At 42.6% G+C, this 19,159-nt stretch overlaps 2 protein-coding genes across 5 annotated transcripts in view; one reads left to right on the plus strand and one right to left on the minus strand.

The window, feature by feature from the left end:
- Positions 1–13,859, plus strand: part of lamb2l (laminin, beta 2-like) — a 58,056-nt gene extending 44,197 nt beyond the window's left edge. For both annotated transcript variants that reach the window (XM_062392523.1, XM_062392524.1), the window contains exons 17-35: positions 646–767; positions 2,572–2,692; positions 3,231–3,423; positions 3,539–3,682; positions 3,998–4,229; positions 4,312–4,475; positions 4,624–4,848; positions 5,358–5,572; positions 5,692–5,788; positions 6,631–7,003; positions 7,105–7,289; positions 7,430–7,677; positions 8,768–8,983; positions 9,120–9,264; positions 9,419–9,626; positions 10,530–10,671; positions 10,855–11,031; positions 11,429–11,588; positions 13,148–13,859. In XM_062392523.1, coding sequence (XP_062248507.1) covers positions 646–767; positions 2,572–2,692; positions 3,231–3,423; positions 3,539–3,682; positions 3,998–4,229; positions 4,312–4,475; positions 4,624–4,848; positions 5,358–5,572; positions 5,692–5,788; positions 6,631–7,003; positions 7,105–7,289; positions 7,430–7,677; positions 8,768–8,983; positions 9,120–9,264; positions 9,419–9,626; positions 10,530–10,671; positions 10,855–11,031; positions 11,429–11,588; positions 13,148–13,284 — 3,504 coding nt within the window. In that variant the 3' untranslated portion in view covers positions 13,285–13,859. The remainder of the gene's footprint in view (positions 1–645; positions 768–2,571; positions 2,693–3,230; positions 3,424–3,538; positions 3,683–3,997; positions 4,230–4,311; positions 4,476–4,623; positions 4,849–5,357; positions 5,573–5,691; positions 5,789–6,630; positions 7,004–7,104; positions 7,290–7,429; positions 7,678–8,767; positions 8,984–9,119; positions 9,265–9,418; positions 9,627–10,529; positions 10,672–10,854; positions 11,032–11,428; positions 11,589–13,147) is intronic.
- A 496-nt stretch (positions 13,860–14,355) lies between these two features.
- On the minus strand, positions 14,356–18,819 carry asb14b (ankyrin repeat and SOCS box containing 14b). 3 transcript variants are annotated; one of them, XM_062391155.1, is made up of 10 exons: positions 18,757–18,819; positions 18,018–18,162; positions 17,893–17,945; positions 17,675–17,806; positions 17,446–17,604; positions 17,092–17,337; positions 16,363–16,531; positions 15,360–15,894; positions 15,121–15,274; positions 14,356–15,029 (listed from the first exon to the last, which is right to left on the minus strand). In XM_062391155.1, the coding sequence occupies exons 2-10, from the start codon at positions 18,140–18,142 to the stop codon at positions 14,851–14,853; spliced, it is 1,752 nt and encodes a 583-aa protein (XP_062247139.1). In that variant the 5' UTR covers positions 18,143–18,162; positions 18,757–18,819; the 3' UTR covers positions 14,356–14,850. The 3 variants fall into 3 exon arrangements, with proteins under 3 accessions (XP_062247139.1, XP_062247140.1, XP_062247141.1); XM_062391156.1 differs by having other exon boundaries at positions 18,018–18,142; positions 18,757–18,798; XM_062391157.1 differs by lacking the exons at positions 17,092–17,337; positions 17,446–17,604; positions 17,675–17,806; ... (1 more) ...; positions 18,018–18,162; positions 18,757–18,819 and having other exon boundaries at positions 16,304–16,438.
- Between the last annotated feature and the right edge of the window lie 340 nt (positions 18,820–19,159).

Consider the following 19,159-nt stretch of genomic DNA (forward strand, 5'->3'; position numbering starts at 1 on the left):
AAGTCCACCAAAGCTTGGTTGAGAAAAAGATCCTGGAACGTCCTGGAGTGGCATTCACAGTCACCAGATTCAAATTTGATTGAAAATCTTTGGTGGGATTTAAAGAAGGCAGTTGCAGCATGGAAGCCATCAAACATCACTGATCTAGAGGCTTTTGCACTTGAAAAAGGGGCAAAGATTCCAATCGAGAGGTGTAAGAAGCTTGTCCGCACTTACCGAAAACATTTTTTAGAAGTTATAAAAGCTAGAGGATGCGCCACAAAGTACTGAAGCTGGGGGGTTGAATAATACTGCACATGCACATGTGTTGAAAGAGTTACATTTTTCATTTGAACTTCAAAGTTAAGTCAACTTCTGTTGTCAAAATAACTAAAATACGCATCAATAAATATCTTTTGTTGTTTGATGAGGTTGTTTTGTCATTTATTGTCATTATCTGTCATCCACATCACTATAATGTCTATTGAGGTTAGGGGGTTGAATATTTCTGATTGCAACTGTACATGACTTTCTCATGTACTCTCATGTTGCTGATTAATGAAGGACTTCTGAACTAAGCGTGTGTTTCTCTCTCTCTCTCTCTCTCTCTCTCTCTCTCTGTCTCTCTCCCTCTCTCTCTCTCTCTCTCTCTCTCTTTGTGTGTAGTCGACAGAGGACTGGGAGGCCGTTGTCAGTATTACTTCAGTTCTGCTACCCTCCAGTCTCCGATGTGGAAACCTTCTCCCAACTGAACTGCTCTACACTGTAACACTGCCACACCGCAATAGGTACCAAAACTTGTGCGTGTATCTGTGCGTGTGTTTGTTGGTGTGTGTGTGTGTGTGTGTGTGTGTGTGTGTGTGTGTGTGTGTGTGTTAGTGTATAAGTCTAAGACCATTTTGCCTGTATGTTTATTCAAGTCGCTGAAGGGCTGAAGGATTTGTCCAAACATTCACAGGTGTTGATCTGGGTTGTGCTGTTTTACAGCTCAGGAAAAAATTGCATCATTACATTGTTGTCACTTAGACTTGCCCTGGCTTGTGTGCAACTGTGTGAGTCGGGCTTATCTTCATTTTGTATTCCACTGCTGTAGTTTTTTCCTATTGGTTTTCCATTGGGAGGGCAAACATACCAGGAAGCCTGTGTAATAGTCAGCCACAGCTTTATGAAAAGAAAGCAGCAGCATTGATTACATAGTAAAAAAATAACATGGCCTTTTGGAGACAAGCAGATGAAAGTAAATTCTGGCACAAACGTTTCTACACCCAACCTGGCCCGGGTTCACAGAGTTTGTCTTGGCTCTTGTAGTTGTTTAAATTCATTATCAGATAAAAGATAGTTGAGACAAATATAAATCATCATTGTGACCCATTATCATAGACTATATATAAAAATGAAGCCAATGCAGAAGTGACTGAAACCGGTATTCTCTTGAATGAACAGCAGAGGGCGACTCCAGCGATTGCAAAATGAAGTCAGATGCTATAGAAATTGTACTTTCTGAGGTCAAACTACACCTAGCAGAGAGACTTGATAACTCTCAGGGCAATAATGATACTCAGATTAAAAAAATTATATTTAGAATCACAGTGTTTTATGATGCTACTTTGTAGTGTCAGGGCTTGTTAAGGAAGTTATGTTATCTGCTTTACTAAGAAGATCACCAAAAGCCTCAAATTAAACAATTGTATATCACATTTTTGAGCTTATGATATTAAAAGCTTATTACACAGATGCAGAGTCAACACATTGGACTAATTTTTGCAGATCAGACAAAAGTAAACGTTATTCATCTCTGTGGTGAGATCTAAGCAGCAGAGAACAGGATATAGGATGAAGAGGAGGAAAAGCCATAACATGAAGACTGTTTGATTTCAACCAGCTAAAAAGCTTTTCACAGTCTGAACTGATGTGGAACTAAGTGGTCGGACCAGGCCCGGATCCGCCTGTCTCAGTGGACCGTATAGCTCGGCTTCCGCTCTCTTCTGTGGTTGGCACATCAGCCAAAACCAATTAGCAACGAGTGGCCAAAATACAGCCACCAGGGGTGGAACCCCGATGCAGACAGAGGGTGGTTGAAGTCTCCCCCTGGAGAGTAGTGACTACTCCATAAACACAGTGGTCAGACATGGAAATGATGAACATCCTGCCACTAACATATCATGCTCATCAGTTTCATTTAAAAACTGCAAGTGCTATTTCTGATGATTTGGATTTCAGTGTCATTGAACTCGTTTAAATAATATCAAAACATATGTTAGATTAAAAAACTAAATTGTAAAATTTGATCTAATAAAAAAACTTAAACACTTAAGTTACAGTCACAATCAGCCTCATTTCTCTTATGTATACGTGCAAAAGTGCATACGTATTGGTGCATAAGCATGTAAATTGGCAAAATTTGTTTTATATCGTGTTCTCTTTTAATCTGTTTTTTCTATCTTGACCTTGTTACAAACCCTGTGGCTTTGTAACGTGATAGGCTACATGAATGTCACCTTTTTCCACAGGGAGTGATAATGATTGAGCCTTGGCCGTGGAAACAGAAAGAGAAGTGTCAGACAAACGTTGTCTTTTTGTGTATTTTAACAGGTATATCCAGATGCCGAGGCCATTCTGCTTCGAGCCCAGCAACCGTTATGTGGTGGCAATTAGGTTCCAGCGCCACGGTGTCTCACACAGACATCTTACAGCCTTTGTTCTTATTGACTCGGTGAGCAAAAATGTTTACCCACTGCCCTCATTATCCACCTTTCACTCTGCTTGAAAGGCAGCATTGGTCTCGGAAGCTAATTTCACCGTGCAAGCTGCAGTAGCCTTCACAAAATTAGATTTCCCCATAGTGACACTAAAGCCAATACATGAACTTTAACCAGGAAACAGATTTTAGGAATTAACAATATCTGTCCACTTGTGTGATCACAGTTATTTCTTAATATGAATATAAAGCACATTTCAAGAATTAACCATTCAATTTTAGGGACACCCACACAAATGCATTTTTTATTTATGATGTTCAGTAGCATTTAGTTCTTTAATATTGGTTAGACACTACCACACAAATCTGGCTATTTGTTTGTATCTTCTTTTGTGAGACCTTCTCTCAAAAGAACTGTTTAATTCTTAATTTTTCTTTCTGCATGAGTTCATTACTTTAGCGTATCAACTTTATCAGCTTTATTGCATTGACTATTATTCCTTCTAGGATTTTCTTTGATTCTTTTTTCTTTTCTTTTTTTAAATCTACATAGCTGGTTCTGATTCCCAAATACACTGAGCTTCCTGGTTTCCAAGGCAATGAGCCAGAGGCGGAGCACCGGCGGGAGGAGATGATTCGCTATATGTGTCTGGATTCCTTCATGATCACACCGATACCTGCCCTGGCTGAGATGTGCTCCAAACTTATCTGTAGTATTTCCTCCATCATTCATGACGGTGCTCTGTGTAAGTACAGACGCACACAACTCACATTTAGTGGAAGCAAGTTCAAATCCATTGACAGCTCAAGTCTCAAGTTTATGCTGCTTTTAACATATTTTTCTGTCTCTATTGTATCCAGCCTGTCAGTGTGACCCACAGGGTTCCCTCAGTGGGGAGTGCGACAGAGTGGGAGGTCAGTGTCAATGTAAACCCCACGTCATGGGTCAACACTGTGACCAGTGTGCCCCAGGAACCTACGGCTTTGGAGTGAATGGCTGCACTGGTGAGTCTGCTGTATGATCAGCTAACTCTGGCACATGGTGTAGCACTTAATTACGGACCAGAGCATAATAAGTAGGATTTGTTTTATCAGGTAGTCTAAACTTTCGCAATGATAAGAATAGATCAAAACTAAATACTAATCGAATCAATTTCAATTACCCCATGTAATTTCAAATACATTACATCAGATAAGTCATATAAATAACTCCCCTACATAATCCAGTTTATTTTTGTTTAAAATTCCAATAAGAAGCACAAATAGTGAGTATCAATAGGGAAACAGTGAATAACCCTTTAAATACCTCCCCCTGTCCAGCCTGCGACTGCCACTCTGAGGGTTCATTGAGCCACCAGTGTGACCCAGTTACAGGCCAGTGCCAGTGTAGGCAGGGAGCCACTGGACGGATGTGCTCTGACTGCCAACCAGGCCAGTGGGGCTTCCCCAGCTGCAGTCCCTGTCAGTGCAACGGCCACGCAGACCTCTGTGACCCCAGCACCGGGGAGTGTCGAGACTGCAGGGACTACACGTCTGGACACCTCTGTGAACGGTAAGGTTATAACTCTCAGATCACATGTCAGACTCTGTTCCTTTGCCCCTGGTGGTAAAATACCTTTCCGCGTTTGCCCCAGTTGTGTGGATGGCTTCTTTGGGAACCCAGTGCTTGGCTCAGGGGAACACTGTCGGCCCTGCCCCTGCCCTGGAAACCCCGGCTCAAATCACTTTAACGGACACTCCTGTCAAGCTGACCACAGCACTAACCAGATCATCTGCAACTGCAAGCAAGGCTACACCGGTAAACTATGACACTGTGGTGTCTATGGTTGTTCACTTTTTACGAGACCTGGCAAAATCACTGTGGCTGATCTGCTAATGTTTTACATCGGTGCGAAGCAGTTTTGAACAAAACTGACATGTTCAATATTCTCTGTTTTCTTAACAAGGATCCCGCTGTGACCAGTGTGCCCCTGGTTACTATGGTAATCCAGAGCAGAATGGGGGGCAGTGCCTACCATGCCAGTGTAGCGGCAACATAGACACCCAGGACTTTGAGTCATGTGACCCCAGGACCGGCCAATGCCTCAAGTGCCTGTACAACACCGACGGCCCCTCCTGTGCACACTGTAAACAGGGTTACTATGGAAACGCTCTGGCCCAAGACTGCAGACGTGAGTAATGATTGAACATTTGTCTTTGCAGAGTTATTCTCGATTAGCTTGGAAGCTAAAGCTATGTCTGTGTTCTGTTAGATTCCAGCTGTATGCCTAAACATTTGTGGGTGACAAATAACCAACCTCGCTCTGAGTTTTAACTTTATAGAGAAAATTAAGTCGTACATGTAGTCAGGGTGGAGCTTTTATTAAACTTTGGTCAAGATCTGACTTTGTGGATTTAGAATACTTTATGACAAAGACTTGAAATTCAACACAGCACCAATGATGAAAGCTTGGAATATTTCCAATGAAGGTCAGCAAGGTTTTAGCGTTTTTCTGACCTAATTGGAAGTTATATGTTCAACCTGCTCAGAGGAAGTAGATACGGTTAGGCTGAGACTGAGATCAGTCATGTGATATTCAGTACAGATTTGACACTGTACTGGCCTGCTGTAAAGTACATCTTGTTTAAAAAAAAAAAAAACACGGTCTTCTCTCTGTGTAAATCTATGTTTTCTTGTCAGGTTGTACCTGTGTGACTGCTGGCACTATGCAGTCTGCTTGCAGTGATGGACAGTGTCACTGTGACCGGCAAACAGGAGCTTGTCCTTGCAGGGACAACGTGGCTGGAAACAACTGTGACCAGTGCGCTCCGAACCATTGGAACTTTGGTCAGGACCGAGGCTGTGAGTCCTGTCACTGTGACCCACAACACGCTCTGGGTGCTCACTGTAACATGGTGAGTTAGTCTAAAATGAAAATGATCAATTATTCGTATTGTTATTTATTTTGTATCCATAACTGCCTGCCTATCATTCTTGATGAAGCTCTCTCTCTTTCTCTCTCTGTCTCCCACAGTTCACAGGCCAGTGCCACTGTCGTCCGGGCTTTGGAGGCAAACAGTGCACTGAGTGTGAGCAGTTCCACTGGGGTGACCCTCAGGTACAGTGTCAAGGTAAGCCACCCTGAAATAAAAACCATAAAGCATTTGTGAACAGGAATGCTCATCATGTTAATGCACCATGTTAAAGCCCTATGAGACAAATTGTGATTTGTGAATAAGGGCAATACAAATTAAATTTGATGGATTGATTTTAAGCTGGTTATAACAGTGATATTTAGTGACTTTACAACAACAGTCCATCAGTGTATGCAAAATCAACCTGCCATTCCTTTCAGTTCAAGGGGAATTCTGGTATCTTTCATCCTAGGCCTCTGATTAGGATGTGACATTTCGAATGCCAACAGACTCTGACCCAAGACCCAGAATAACAATTTTAGGATTTTAATTGGTGAACAAAATACTTTTAGAGGAGATTTGGTGGACTGTCGCAGTTGCTCCATAATATTACATTGTAGCCACTGCTGCCATGTTGTAGAGCAATTCCAAAGTTTATTTTGCAAGTTCAATAATAGCAATAATAATAAAAAAACATGTTAGTATGTTAAAAAACAGTGAAAGCAAATATATTCAAGTAATCGGTGTACACATGAATGAAAAGATTCTTTAACAAGGGTTGATAATGTATCACATCATTAAAACGAGATTAAGACTACTCTGTAATGTTAGGTCCTGATTTTCCACTTATATTAATCTAATGCAAGTTATACAGTGATGATGACTAAGATTCAAAGCCAAAGAATCCCGTATAATGTCCATCACTGGATTTCACCTTGTTAGCAGACATTTTCGGACTTCAAAAAGCACCGAACCCGTCAGAGCATATAAGCTACATCTACGATATGAAAACAATTAAATGTCTTTCTTCGCTTCCTTCCCTGGTTCCTTCCCTTCAGAGTGTAACTGTCATCCGCTGGGCTCAGAGATGGCCCAGTGTGACAGAACGACGGGAGTGTGCGAGTGCCGGGAGGGAGCGGCGGGGAAGCAGTGCGACGAGTGCGCTCGAGGCTTCACAGACGCTTTCCCAAAATGTGTCCGGTGCCACCCGTGCTTTCAGCTGTGGGACGACGCGGTGTGCCAGATCAGAAGGGATGTAGATCACATCCAGTACACCGTGCAGAAGATCCTGGAGAGCGGGGTCACGCCAGGAGTGGATGACACCTACATCAAAGAACTGGAAATGAAGCTGAAGCAGGTGCAGGATCTGATCAGTGTGCAGGACAGCGACAGGATTCACCAGCTGATTGGACAGAGCATTGATGACCTCAGGTGAAGATGTCAAACTGTGTTTGGAACTTCACGCATTTGTCTTCTTTCACCTCTTAGCAAACAATGTGGTTTATGTAAATACACCACTTTTTATGTTCCAGGGCTGAGATTGCACTGACAGATGGGCGTCTGATGGGCGTCACCCGAGAGCTCAATACAACAGCAGGAGAAGAGGAGGCCCTGAGACGTACACTGACTGACCTGGAGAGGGACCTCAGGGACATCAACATCACTGTGGCTCACAAACAGCACGTGCTGGACGACTACCTCACCTCAGGATTTGCAGGTAGCAAACTCAATTAAGTAAATGAAGGTCAACGGCACAACGTCTCATGACAGCAAACAAAAGAAGAGTAAATAAATAATGAATAATTAGCTGTCAATCATAACTGTCAAACACCAACTCGTGTTCTTGTCTCATCCCAGATCAGTTTGAGAAAATCAAGAAGTACTATCGACAGTCATTCGAGGCTCAGGAGAAATGCAACGCTTCAGTGTACAGCCCCTCTGGTGCGGTGGAACAGTCCAAAGAAACCCGCGCTCTTACTGAAGACCTGCTGGATGCCAGTAAAGACAAGTTCCTCCGCTCTCTGGCTGCTCAGAACAAATCATTGAGCGAGCTGCAGCAGAAGGCTCACAACCTGGATGAGAAGGTTCATTTCCTCAGCAACAAGGTAGACAAAGTTTCTTTTGTTCGTTCGATTGTGACTGAATGTAGTATTTTTTTAATGTAGTATTTTTTTCAAATAATACTCAATTTATTAGAGTTACAGTGACATCTAGTGGCATAGATGCTAGTGGAGGGTGGTCCCAGAAGCAGCAGTCAATCACACACAGATACACTTCAGTGGAAGGTCAGAAATGAGCTGAAAGCATCGGGCGAACTGAATTAAAGCAAAAAAGAAGATAATCACATGATGTAGCCTCGATTATGGATTTTAGTTTGACACACACTGTCTGCACTGACTTTAAAACTAAGGCTAAACTGTGGTGGAAACATTTGCTATCACTAGTCAACGCACTGCATTTGGACTGTGATTTCAGCGGGACTGCTTGGCATGTCATGTTGGGGTTGTCCTTCGGGATGCTTACCCTCATCAAATGCTGCTAGAGACTTTAATCTTTAATCTTGAAGACTTTAATCTTGATGATGTTGTCCTGCACGTGGCATCTATTGCACTTCTGTCCGTCCTGGGAGAGGGATCCCTCACATGTGGCTCTCTCTGAGGTTTCTACGTATTTTTACCCTGTTAAAAGGTTTTTTTGTAGTTTTTCCTTACTCTTGCTGAGGGTTAAGGACAGAGGATGTCACACCCTGTTAAACCCCTTTGAGATGAATTGTAATTTGTGAATATGGGCTATACAAATAAATTTTGATTGATTGATTGACTGCGTGTGTGGTTAGTGAACAGGGAGCATGACAAGGTGCGCCGGGTACATCTGAGAACAGGGAAAGATGGAGATGAACTGGATCTATAAGTGGCAGGAAGTGTTTTAACCAACCAGACATACTTTTATACTTCAGGTGAGGGCTGATTGCATTGTGGCCCCATAGATCAATGTAGTACTTCGTGAAAACATATTGGAAAAGTAAAAGTCGGCCTGTTCATACCTTGTATTAATACCTAGATCTAATTTGATTTACCTTTATAGAGCTAAACATGGATCATAAATCCTTTCCAGATTCCAGATTATTATTTTCTTTTCTAATTGACTGACCTAATGATCTCAAGGTGAGAGATAATGCATTGTTTGTACCTTCAGGTTTGTGGTGGTCACAGCAATGACAGCGTTAATGGCAGTTGCCCAGACAGCCAGTGTGGTGGTGCCGGTTGCCGCGACGATCAGGGTAATCGTGTGTGTGGAGGAGACGGATGCAACGGAACGGTGAGCGCCTCCGTGTCTGCCCTTCATCAGGCTGGGCTCGCCAGAGACGGTTTGAACGCTGCAAATGAGGAGCTGCAGGGTGTCGCAAAGAAGGTACTGAAACAAATTCTAACATTCTGTACTTCCTCTGGACCTGAGTGCCAGTGCATCCTGGTATCTGCCACGACTTGGCCCTGATAAAAAATAAATGATTCTTTATTGACTTGACATCTGGGTTTCCTGTGTCCAGCTCCAGGACATCGCCTCTCTGACGCAAGATGTGAAGAACCAGGCGATGAACACGCTGGACAAGGCCCGGAAGAAGAAAGACCAGTTTGAAAACAACAACAAGAAGCTCAAAGATTTTATTAAGAAGATCAGAGATTTTCTCACTGGTATGTTGATCATAGTCCAACTGGTAACTCTTCTAAAAGATGGATCTTAAATCAGCTAAACTGAGTTCACCTGCAGGAGCAGAACAGCATGATGTGGTGTTTGAGGGTTTCTGCATTTTGAATCTGCTGACTCTCCTTCCTCCCTGTTGTGCAGAGGAGGGAGCCGATCCAGAGAGCATAGAGAAAGTGGCTCTGCAGGTGTTGGCAATCCAGCTGCCGTTCAACAAGACCACGCTGGACAACATGGTCATGAGGATAAAGGATGGGATGTCCAACCTCACCAACATGGAGGGGATTGTCAACCAAACCTTGCAGCACATCAGCAAAGCCAAGGAGCTGCTTGAGGAAGCTCAAGAGGCCAAGTAAGTAATCCTGCTGCTTCTCAAAACAGTGACCACATTCACCATAAAACTGTGTTTGCTTGCTGTTAGAAGGAGCATGTGAAAGAGACGGCAAAAACTAGCAGAAAATCTTGTATCCACCCACAAAGCAAAAGAAAAAGTGTCTGATTGTATTTTAGAGTCACACTTTGCTGTTAAAAACACTAAACACACTTTTTCAATTCCACTCAAATATTGCTGCAGTATTCCTGTACAGACTGAAGACTGAAATAAACTATGCAGGGAAAAAAATCACAAAATGAATTCCTTCAACGGCAGTAGTGTGAGTGCATGCAAAAGAACAACTGCAGGTGAATCCTGCAGTTACCACACAAACGTGTGGATGGGAACAACTTTATGGACAATATTGTGAGAAAATGCGGCAAAAAGCGTTGCACACAGCTATACAATGATACAACAGAGCAAAACAGCAAGGTCGAGATCATTTATGTTGTTATGTTATATCTTTTATCTTTCATATATTTTTATTCAGAAATGTTTATCTCAAAATAAATGCTACTTTGTATAAATATTGGTAAAAAAATGAGTAAATAAGAAGTAAACAGTATGTAAATATATACTGGTTTTCAATTTTGTATTGCTTTTCCTATGTATGTTGTATTTATTGCGTTTTATGTTTCTATGTTCATTGTAAGCACCAATAACCAGAGCAAATTCCTTGTAGGTGTAAACCTACTTGGCAATAAAATACTTCTGATTCTGATTCTGATTTATTCTGTAGGTTCCCTCAGCTTCACTGTTTCCCAGTGACACTTTCAGATGTTGTGTTCAGACACAGCAGCCGTAGCAAAAATATAAATTTGCATTTTTCACATAAATGTTTTAATTGCAACCTTTTCTGTTTTCTCTGGTGACGTTGTGCAGGAAGCGAGCAGAAGGAGTGAAGGACAAAGTCAATAGCACGAAGCAGGCGTTGGAAGTGTCTGAAAAGGCCATAGAGAAAGCAAGGGTCGCCCTGGAAGAGGCCAACAATAACCTGTACAGCACGGGGGAGGTGACGGCTGAGGTACAGCATGACTCACCATGCAATTACTTAGCTGCAATGTGCCAAACTACAGGTGCATTTCCATCTTTGATTTTCCATTGTCTCCTGCCTGTAAAGTGCTTATTTAATTGAGGGTTTTTATTCTTTCAAACTAAAAGAGTATATTCCGGCAAATTGCTTGAGTACAATGTAATTTTCTCTCAGGTGGAGATAAGGCTGGACCAGCTGGATGATAAGCAAATGGACGTCATGATGCGTTTGAGCAACCTCTCTATGGGGGTTGAAGCTCTGAGGAACAAAACGGAGCAGAACAGACAGATGGCGGAAAACGCCAAAGCCCTGGCTAACAACGCCACTAACATGGCCTCCTCACTGGAGCGGGTATGCATTGGATATGTTGTGGGTTTTGGTTAAACAAAATGTATGAAAGGATAGCCTGGGGTGCACAAGCACGTGCTCAAACATCACTCACAGCAGATTCCGAGTGACAGGGACACAGACTAAAAAGATCTCAAGCAAGAGAGAGAAACGCATTCCTTTTGGACATGCTCACAGCTGCAACTGAAAACATGAGGGCCTGTCAGTCTGCAAGGACGGTAAAAACACCAAGTTAGAGATCTGTTGTTATCATGAGACGTGTAACAATCTGAAGCTATGGCGGGAGAAATTAGAATAGGGCAGACTGCCACAGTGGAGATAATTAATGGGAAAGACTTAACCAAGATTTATTTAGAATAAATAAGGTGAAAATGTAACAAGATATTATGTTTCCTCCCAGAACCTCAATCTCACAGAGGAGCGGTACCGTGAGCTGCGGATGAAGGTGGACTCTCTTGGTGGCGAAGATTTGAACAGCGTCAACCAGCAGGCGAAGGATATGAAGAAGGAGGCTGACGACCTCTTAAAAAAAGCTACTAGCGGGATAGAACAACTCAAGAGTGAGTACATGAAGCTGCTCTCCGTCTTAACAAGCTTTTTATTAGCTAGTGTGGTTTGACTGCGAGAATGCAACGGCTTTTTAGCATAATGCAACAGTTCACCTCTTCTCTTTTATAAATCATTTACTGTGAGGATGTGTTTGTACGTGTCAGATCTTTGAAGTTCGGCGGAAATGTCTTTCCCTGGCTATTGAATCAAATACATTTACGATGCAGTGATGTTTGGCCGAGCTGAGACACACCTAGATGGTGATAACTCTGTCAAAATTGATGATTTAGAGAGGTCTCATACAGGTGACTCTACATCAGCTATTACAGTTATGTTTACAGCTCAAAAAGCCTATTAAAGTATGAAGCATCCCATAAAGAGTGGAAAGTGTAACCTTCTTCTCATTAGTGAGACTTTCTTAGACTCTAAGGGGAGGGAGAGTTGAAGACGAAGAGTCGAGGCAGAGATACTGAGTGAGGTGGAAGGGACATATGTCTGCTTGTTTTCTGAAAACAACAGCAAGTTAGTATTCTTCTTCAAAAATAGAAGATACTTTTCCAGTAAGACGTCCACTCAAGTGTGTGTGTGTGTGTGACCAGGTCGCTTCAATGTTAATGTGGCCTTAAATCCGGCTCAGAATCAAGCAGGGATTAATAGCCAGGTTATGTTCACCTTCATATCCTGAACAATAACCAGACAGAGAGGAGAGTTTGTGCATATATATACACCTACACACTGACAGACCATAGTGATGACAAAGAAGTTGAGACATTTTGAATTAGGTATCATTTATAATATTTAAGTATCATACGATGATTATGATTATCATAAGAAGGTTTCTCCCCTGAGTGGGCGGTGTGCATGGCTGCTTCCTGTGACTCAAAGTAAAGGAATCGGTTTTAAATGGGATATCAAATAAATACATATAAAATAGGTTGTAACATTCTTAATCAACATTGTTGTGTCTGCGACTGTTCAGGGTCATTCATCAATGAATCAAATTTGATTTGTATAGATCATCTTCACAAAGCACAATTTGCCTGCTTGGTTTTTAAGAAGGTGTGACTTCCTCTGCCCTGAGCCCTCAACAAGTGTGAGGATAAACTTCTAAAAAGAACAGTGTAGAAACCTCAGTGAGTCACATCCCTCTCTCAGGACGGACAGAAGTAGAAAGATGAGTGTAGCACAGCACATCATCAGAACAACACTGTCTAACATAAATGGAGAGGTGTATCAATGTTTTTATACCAAATGACAGATGAAGGGAGCAGTAAAGACAATTGCAATAATAGAGGTAAATGTGAGGAGGCATATTGTACATCTAAGCTGCAGTCTAGTTGTAGTAATAATCCACGATCAACTGCCACCATGATCCTGATCCACTGATCTGAAGAAGGCAGCACAGTTGAATTTGTCGTGGAGGCTCCGGCTGCTCTGACTCTCACTGGGTGTGAGTTCTCAGGTGGTCGCCTGAACCACTGCATTACTTTCTTGTGATTCCTGTTGATGAGTAAATGATGAGTCCCCTCCTGCTGCCGCCCCATGTTGACCCCTGTGTCCCTCTCTGCAGGACTGGAGAAAACGTTGAAGAATAATAAGCTGCGGATGGAGGAGCAGGGCGTGGAGCTGGACAAGCTGAAGGAAAACGCCACCTTAGTGCGGGACCAGATCCGGGACCAGGTGCAGAAGTACTCGACCTGTGTGTGAGGTCGTCCCGCTCGCTGCCTGTTCACCGTTTGCTGCTGTGGTCCAGAGGACAGTGGAACTGACGCTGTGACTGGGACAGAAAATACAACGCTGCTCTGGCTCCTCCATATTTTCACTGCTACTGTAACTTTTACACGTTTAGCCGCCAAGTGTTATATCACAGAAACTTCCTCTGTCCATGTACTGTACCACTGTTTGACCTAGATGTCAACACCACCCTGTGTGGTGTTTGTGTCTTTAAGCTATCACAAGTGGATCACTTTTTGTTTCATTTTATACACCATGATAATTGATGTCATACATTATAATACAAATTATATCAGAGTATGTTATTAGAAAACTGTTATTTGACCAAAAGTGCTTTTAGGATTGTGTGTGTTTTGCTGTAATTTGACCACATTGTGGTAGTTTGCTATTTACACTGACTTTCCTATTATGAAATATATAGAAACAGATTGATTTTGAAAATGAAATGTGTTTATTTTTATCACTAAAAGAAACTCAATTATATAGCTATAAAATATTCTTATAAGCAAAATTAAGTCTGACTCGCAATGATGAAGACAAATAAATTTGATATGTTTTATGTAAATTCCTGACATGCGTCCTGTGTGTGTGTGTGTGTGCGTGTGTGTGTGTGTGTGTGTGTCATAGAGTGCATATGTGTTTACAAACCCAGGTATGAGTTGGATGTGTATGCATATGATTTCATTTCTAACTTGTTTTAGCTTTATTTTTCCGACTAAAGGCACAGTCACACATATGTGAATGTGAGGCATCACTGCCGATCAAAGTTCACCAAAGTACAATTCCTTCCAAAGCCACAGGAAACATTTGTTTTATGTCAACTCATCAGGTAATGCTGAGTAGATGAATGAATTTCCATTTTTCCGTGAACCATCCCTTTTAACTTTAATTCATAGTCACAAGGGGGCGCCGCACACCTAGCAAGACAGTCTGTGGTTTGCAGACAGAAGAATTTGCACCAAGCTGTGGAGATGGTTACTGCGTTAACTTAGAGAAATGTGATGGACATGGGATTTGGTCCAAGGTATGAAAGTGAAACTATTTTAAATCACAAAGAACAAATTGCAGAAACCCTTTTATTGAAGCAATTACCACTCTTGTAATACCTCATCATACCACCAGACAGAGACAAAGAGACAGAACAGCCTCCTTTCTTCCTCCTCACATGATAAGAGAAAGACACAGTTTTACGTATTTTTCATGACTTTATAAACATTTTTGATTGAATGCATGTTCTGTTGCTCTAATTTATTCTCATATGATTAATTAACAAAATATATTTTAGCAATTTTTTGAATTCACATTCTAAATTAGATTTAATAACACAAAGACCCTGAGTTTTAAACAAGTATAATTACGGTGATGGTAATAATATCCTTATTTCACAGCATCTTAGAGACATGTTCAAACAAAGAATGAATTATCACTGTACATAACAGTAGTTTCATAAATCCATAAAACACTACAAAAAGCAAACATTGACTGTGTTCGTCCCTCTGTCTGTGAGAGCTGTAAATCAGTGTGTGTGTGCGTGTGTTTTCACATGGGATTCCCCATGCTGCCCCTGCTGTACACATCAAACTCCTTGTAGCGGAGGTAATCTTTCAGACTGGGAGGAAGAGGAAGGAAGTTGATGAAGGCCGGTTCTCTCAGACGCAAGCGGTTCAGATGCTCCCTTATCCGCAGCCGACACAGGTGCTTCAGGCTCCGAGCATTTCCTGAGCGCAGAGAACAAAAAGTCATCAACAATACACTTTGGCTGCCAGGAAGAAAGTAAACGTTCCAAAGAAGGTTCACGGCAGCTCTTACTTTGAAGGTGGCAGATCTCCGGCCACTGTTTCTGCTCCTCCAACGTGTCCTTCAGTTTGGTGCAGAAGGTCACATGGTCGGTGTAGTCGAGCATGATGCGCACCACCTGAGCAGAGAGGTGCTTCAGCCACGACACGGTTATCACCTCACAAAACTGAAAGGCACAAGGAGACACGGTGTGTAAGAAAGTCTTTACCGCCACTTCTCCTCCTGTGTCTCTCGGAGCAGCTTCGTCTCACCACCATGTCTTTGATGACGGAAGTCGTCCAGGGGGCGTAGTCGTGGGAGCTGTCTCCATAAGGACAGTCGAAGCAGCGTTTGACATCGTACCCGTGGTTCAGGATCATTCTCAGCATGACCTCGTCTTTCAGGGCGTACTGCAGAGCCGAGGGGAAGTGGGTGGTGTTGATGCGGGAGTAGTAGTTCACGTTTGCCCCAAACTTCAGCAGCGTGTTGATCAGCTCATAGTTGCCCTGTCTGAGAGCCACCTGCAGACAGTTGATAGGGTCCTGGTTCACCATGGCCCCGGCCTCTAGCAGCAGGCGGGTGCACTGAAGGTCATTGTTGGACACGGCGAAAAAGAGGGCCGACCTGCGATCGTCGTCGTAGTTGCTTCGCACCCTCGAGTGAAGCATGAAGTTTGGGTCGTAGGCGGCTTTGAGCAGTATCTCCACGCAATGGGGATGACCCCCGGCAGCTGCCGAGTGGAGAGGACTCATCCCACTTTCCCTCACAGCATCCAGTGTAGTCACTGGGATGAGGTGCTCCAGTGCCCTGTCAGACAGGAGTCCACGTTAGATAACACACACTCTGTTTGAAAAGGGGCTGAAACATTTCAGACACGAACTGCAGAGGACGTCCACAGAGTTTGGTTCAGACCATCTCCGGAGTTTGCCTTTTGTACGTGAACAACACAGCAGGAGCTTCTCCGCACAGACGCGTTCACAACAACAGGGGTGAGGGGGGGGTCTAACGGACAGTAATGTATTCATTTTGCGGTAGAGGTAATTTGTTTTTGTCTATCGATTGGTTCCTAACCTTGTCATTTTTGTGTCTTTAATGTGTCTTCTTTTTTTTTTACATCTGTCGCATGCTAGAAACATCTCCTGCTGTGCTCTCACATCATCGACCGTGAACATTGGACTTTTAACTAGTCGTCCTCAGAGCGTTCAGAGGCTCTCACTTAGACATTTGCAATCGGAGGTCAGTGCATGTCTGAAAGCAGCTACAGGTTCTCCTCACAGGCGGTGTCCGTGGTAGGCCACACGGTGAATTGGCAGGTGGCCGCTGTAAAGAGGTCGGTTGGGATCGGCCCCGTTGTCCAGCAGTAAGGAGATCACGTCAGGGTTTCCTGACGACGCTGCATCAAATAGAACAGTCCCCGAGTCAGATTCACACCACACATGGGCTCCTGCAGAACAAACATGGCAGGGAAAGAAGAGATTTGATTTGAAGAGCTGAAAGGAGGAGATATAATACATTTGACCACATTCATCCCCAGATTTATGACTTTTGAAATATATTGTGCAAAGCTTAAATATGCCAAAATGCAAATTGTGTTTTAACCCTTTACTTTTCCAACATAAATCGTCAGAGCAACTTAAATTGTGATGAAAGAGAGACACAGACAAATATCTTCCACTGATGTCGCTATTTCAGAAAATACCTCCATTATTACAACTGTCATCGCTGCTCCCTTCATTCTGACTTAACCTATCCGTAGACATTGGTACACCTCTTCATCTATGTTACACACTGTGTTTTCTCATGAATTGATCTTCTGTGTTAGAAACGACATCTCCTGCACTTCTGTCTGTCCTGGGAGAGGAATCCTCACATGCGGCTCTCTGAGGTTTCTATATAATCCCCCCCCCCCCCCGTTTTATTCTGGTACTCTTGTTGAGGATTGAGGACAGCGAACCTTGTTAAACCCTATGATACAAATTGTCAATCGTGAATTTGGGCTTTGACCTTTCTGTAACAGGGCCTCCACCACGTTCAAATGTCCATTCTGTGCGGCCAGAGCCAGCGGCGTCTTCTTTCTGACGTCGCATGCGTTTGGGTCGGCACCGGACTCCAGGAGCAGGTAGACAAAGTTCTCCAGGCCTAAAAAAGCACATTCATGTAGAGCGGTCCTGTTGAGCGGTCCCGTCTGGTCCACTGTGGCTCTGCAGCGGAGCAGCAGAGTGGCCAGGTCATACTGGTCATTAAGGATAGCTGCAAAATTATTGAGATGAAGAGAGATATATGTTTTTTTTTTTTTTTTTTTTAATCTTGTGTAAAATGAGAAGCATTTTGCGTTCAGATGAATAAGCTGTCTGATACCTGCCACTAGAGGAGAATCCTGCTCGTCGTTCTGCAGATCCGGGCTGCAGCCGTTCTGCAGCAGGAATGTGGCGTTCTCTCTGATTCCATGGACCACGGCTAGAAACAGTGGCGTCTCACCCTTCAAAGTGCGACATTGGACGGCCCCCGGGGCTGAGGCTGGAACACCAAACTAATCAATATGCAGAATTTGACAAAAAGAAGATGTCTTTTGTTTTAACTGAACTACCTGAGAAAATGATCTCTAGTATCCTTTTATTGAGCTGCACTGCAGCCTCATGCAGAGGGATCCATCCTCGCTCATCCACTCTGGACAGAGTCTCTGGCTGCTCTGCCAGTCTGTTCAGTGCATCTTCATCACCTGCACATTGAGACACATTATAATAATCAATGATTTGATGATATAAATAATCTGATTTAGCTTAGCTTAAAAATACAACATTTTACCCTCCTTGATTGCTTTGAAAATCCCATCAGGATCATCACTGGGTTTCAGATCACTGCCAAAAAGCAAGACGTTAAATAACAATGAGCAGAAACAGACGTTTAACACTGTGCGGTTAGAGATTTACCTCGGATTCAATCCTTTGAGTTTCCTATACTGAACCAGACTTTGTTCAATTAGATACTGTGTTGCCTCATCTTCATCAAAGTCATCGTCTGATTGACAAACATCGTCCTCTGTCTTTGTGGTCATCTGAAATGCACAAGGAGTTCCTCCGGAGAGATAAAGTAAAGATCAACGTTAAACCAGACACCTGAGAACAACTGATTGTTGACAAGGGGAAGTAACTGCAGCATAGTGCAGCTGAACTGGGAATAGTTTACACAAGGTTAAATCAGGTAGGTGGGTGGGTAAGTAGGTGGGTTGATAGGTAGGAAGGAGGATAGGTAGGTAGGTAGGTAGGTAGGTAGGTAGGTAGTTAGTTAGCTAGGAAGGAGGGTAGGTAGGTAGGTAGGCAAATAGTCAACAAACTGTCAATAATCATATAAGAAAGACTATTAACTACTAATTATATAGAAAAAAAAACTAAACTCCAATAAGGTAAACTTTGTGCAAGGGGTGTTATATCCAGAAAGAAGATTATGACGTGGAATTGAAATCTAAAACAACATTACACAGTAGTTCGTCAGTCAGCAGCTAAATCTCTACTGCAACAGCATGGTCTTCAAGCTCCACTATACACACTCTAGTTTTAATAATTATACAAATATAAACTTGAATTTGTATAGCCCCTTTCTAGAGACCTGTCACTATGGGTACAAATAAAAATAAAATAAAATAATAAATGCCAGTCTTCTATTTGTTACCTTCAGCAAAACGTAGTCCTTCTGCTCCAGTGGTCCTATCTTTCAACAGTGTGGTTCCTCGGTGTCCACACACACGGGAGCTATTTATGTCTCTTCCACTATAAATACCAGATCACGGGGTCTTTGCTGCCACCACCAACTTTGACCCACTGCTAACTACCACCAATCAGCAGGTAAACACATGTTAATAAATATAAAAAATAAATAAAACACCCTGTGAGACTCCTAAGAAAAAAAATCTAGCTTTTTTATAATTGTTTCAAATCCAATTCGGTGCCTGAAATAGTTTTATTACTTTAAATATTGATCCTGAGATTGCTTTTTTTAACAAATGCAAAAATTTGTATTAAAAAATCCCAGAAGAGCAGAGTCTCTCAGACTACTATTAACTGGTGTTTCTATC

This window comes from Platichthys flesus, chromosome 7 (assembly GCF_949316205.1).
Source record: "Platichthys flesus chromosome 7, fPlaFle2.1, whole genome shotgun sequence".
NCBI classification, from domain to species: domain Eukaryota; kingdom Metazoa; phylum Chordata; class Actinopteri; order Pleuronectiformes; family Pleuronectidae; genus Platichthys; species Platichthys flesus.

Excerpts from the sequence above, each read along its gene's own strand:
- asb14b (XM_062391155.1), bottom strand. The coding sequence starts at position 18,142 with ATGACCACAAAGACAGAGGACGATGTTTGTCAATCAGACGATGACTTT. Across the intron at positions 17,946-18,017 it reads CTCAAAGGATTGAATCCGAG|TGATCTGAAACCCAGTGATG; the intron begins GTAAATCTCTAA and ends GCTTTTTGGCAG. Across the intron at positions 17,807-17,892 it reads TTTCAAAGCAATCAAGGAGG|GTGATGAAGATGCACTGAAC; the intron begins GTAAAATGTTGT and ends CTCAATGTGCAG.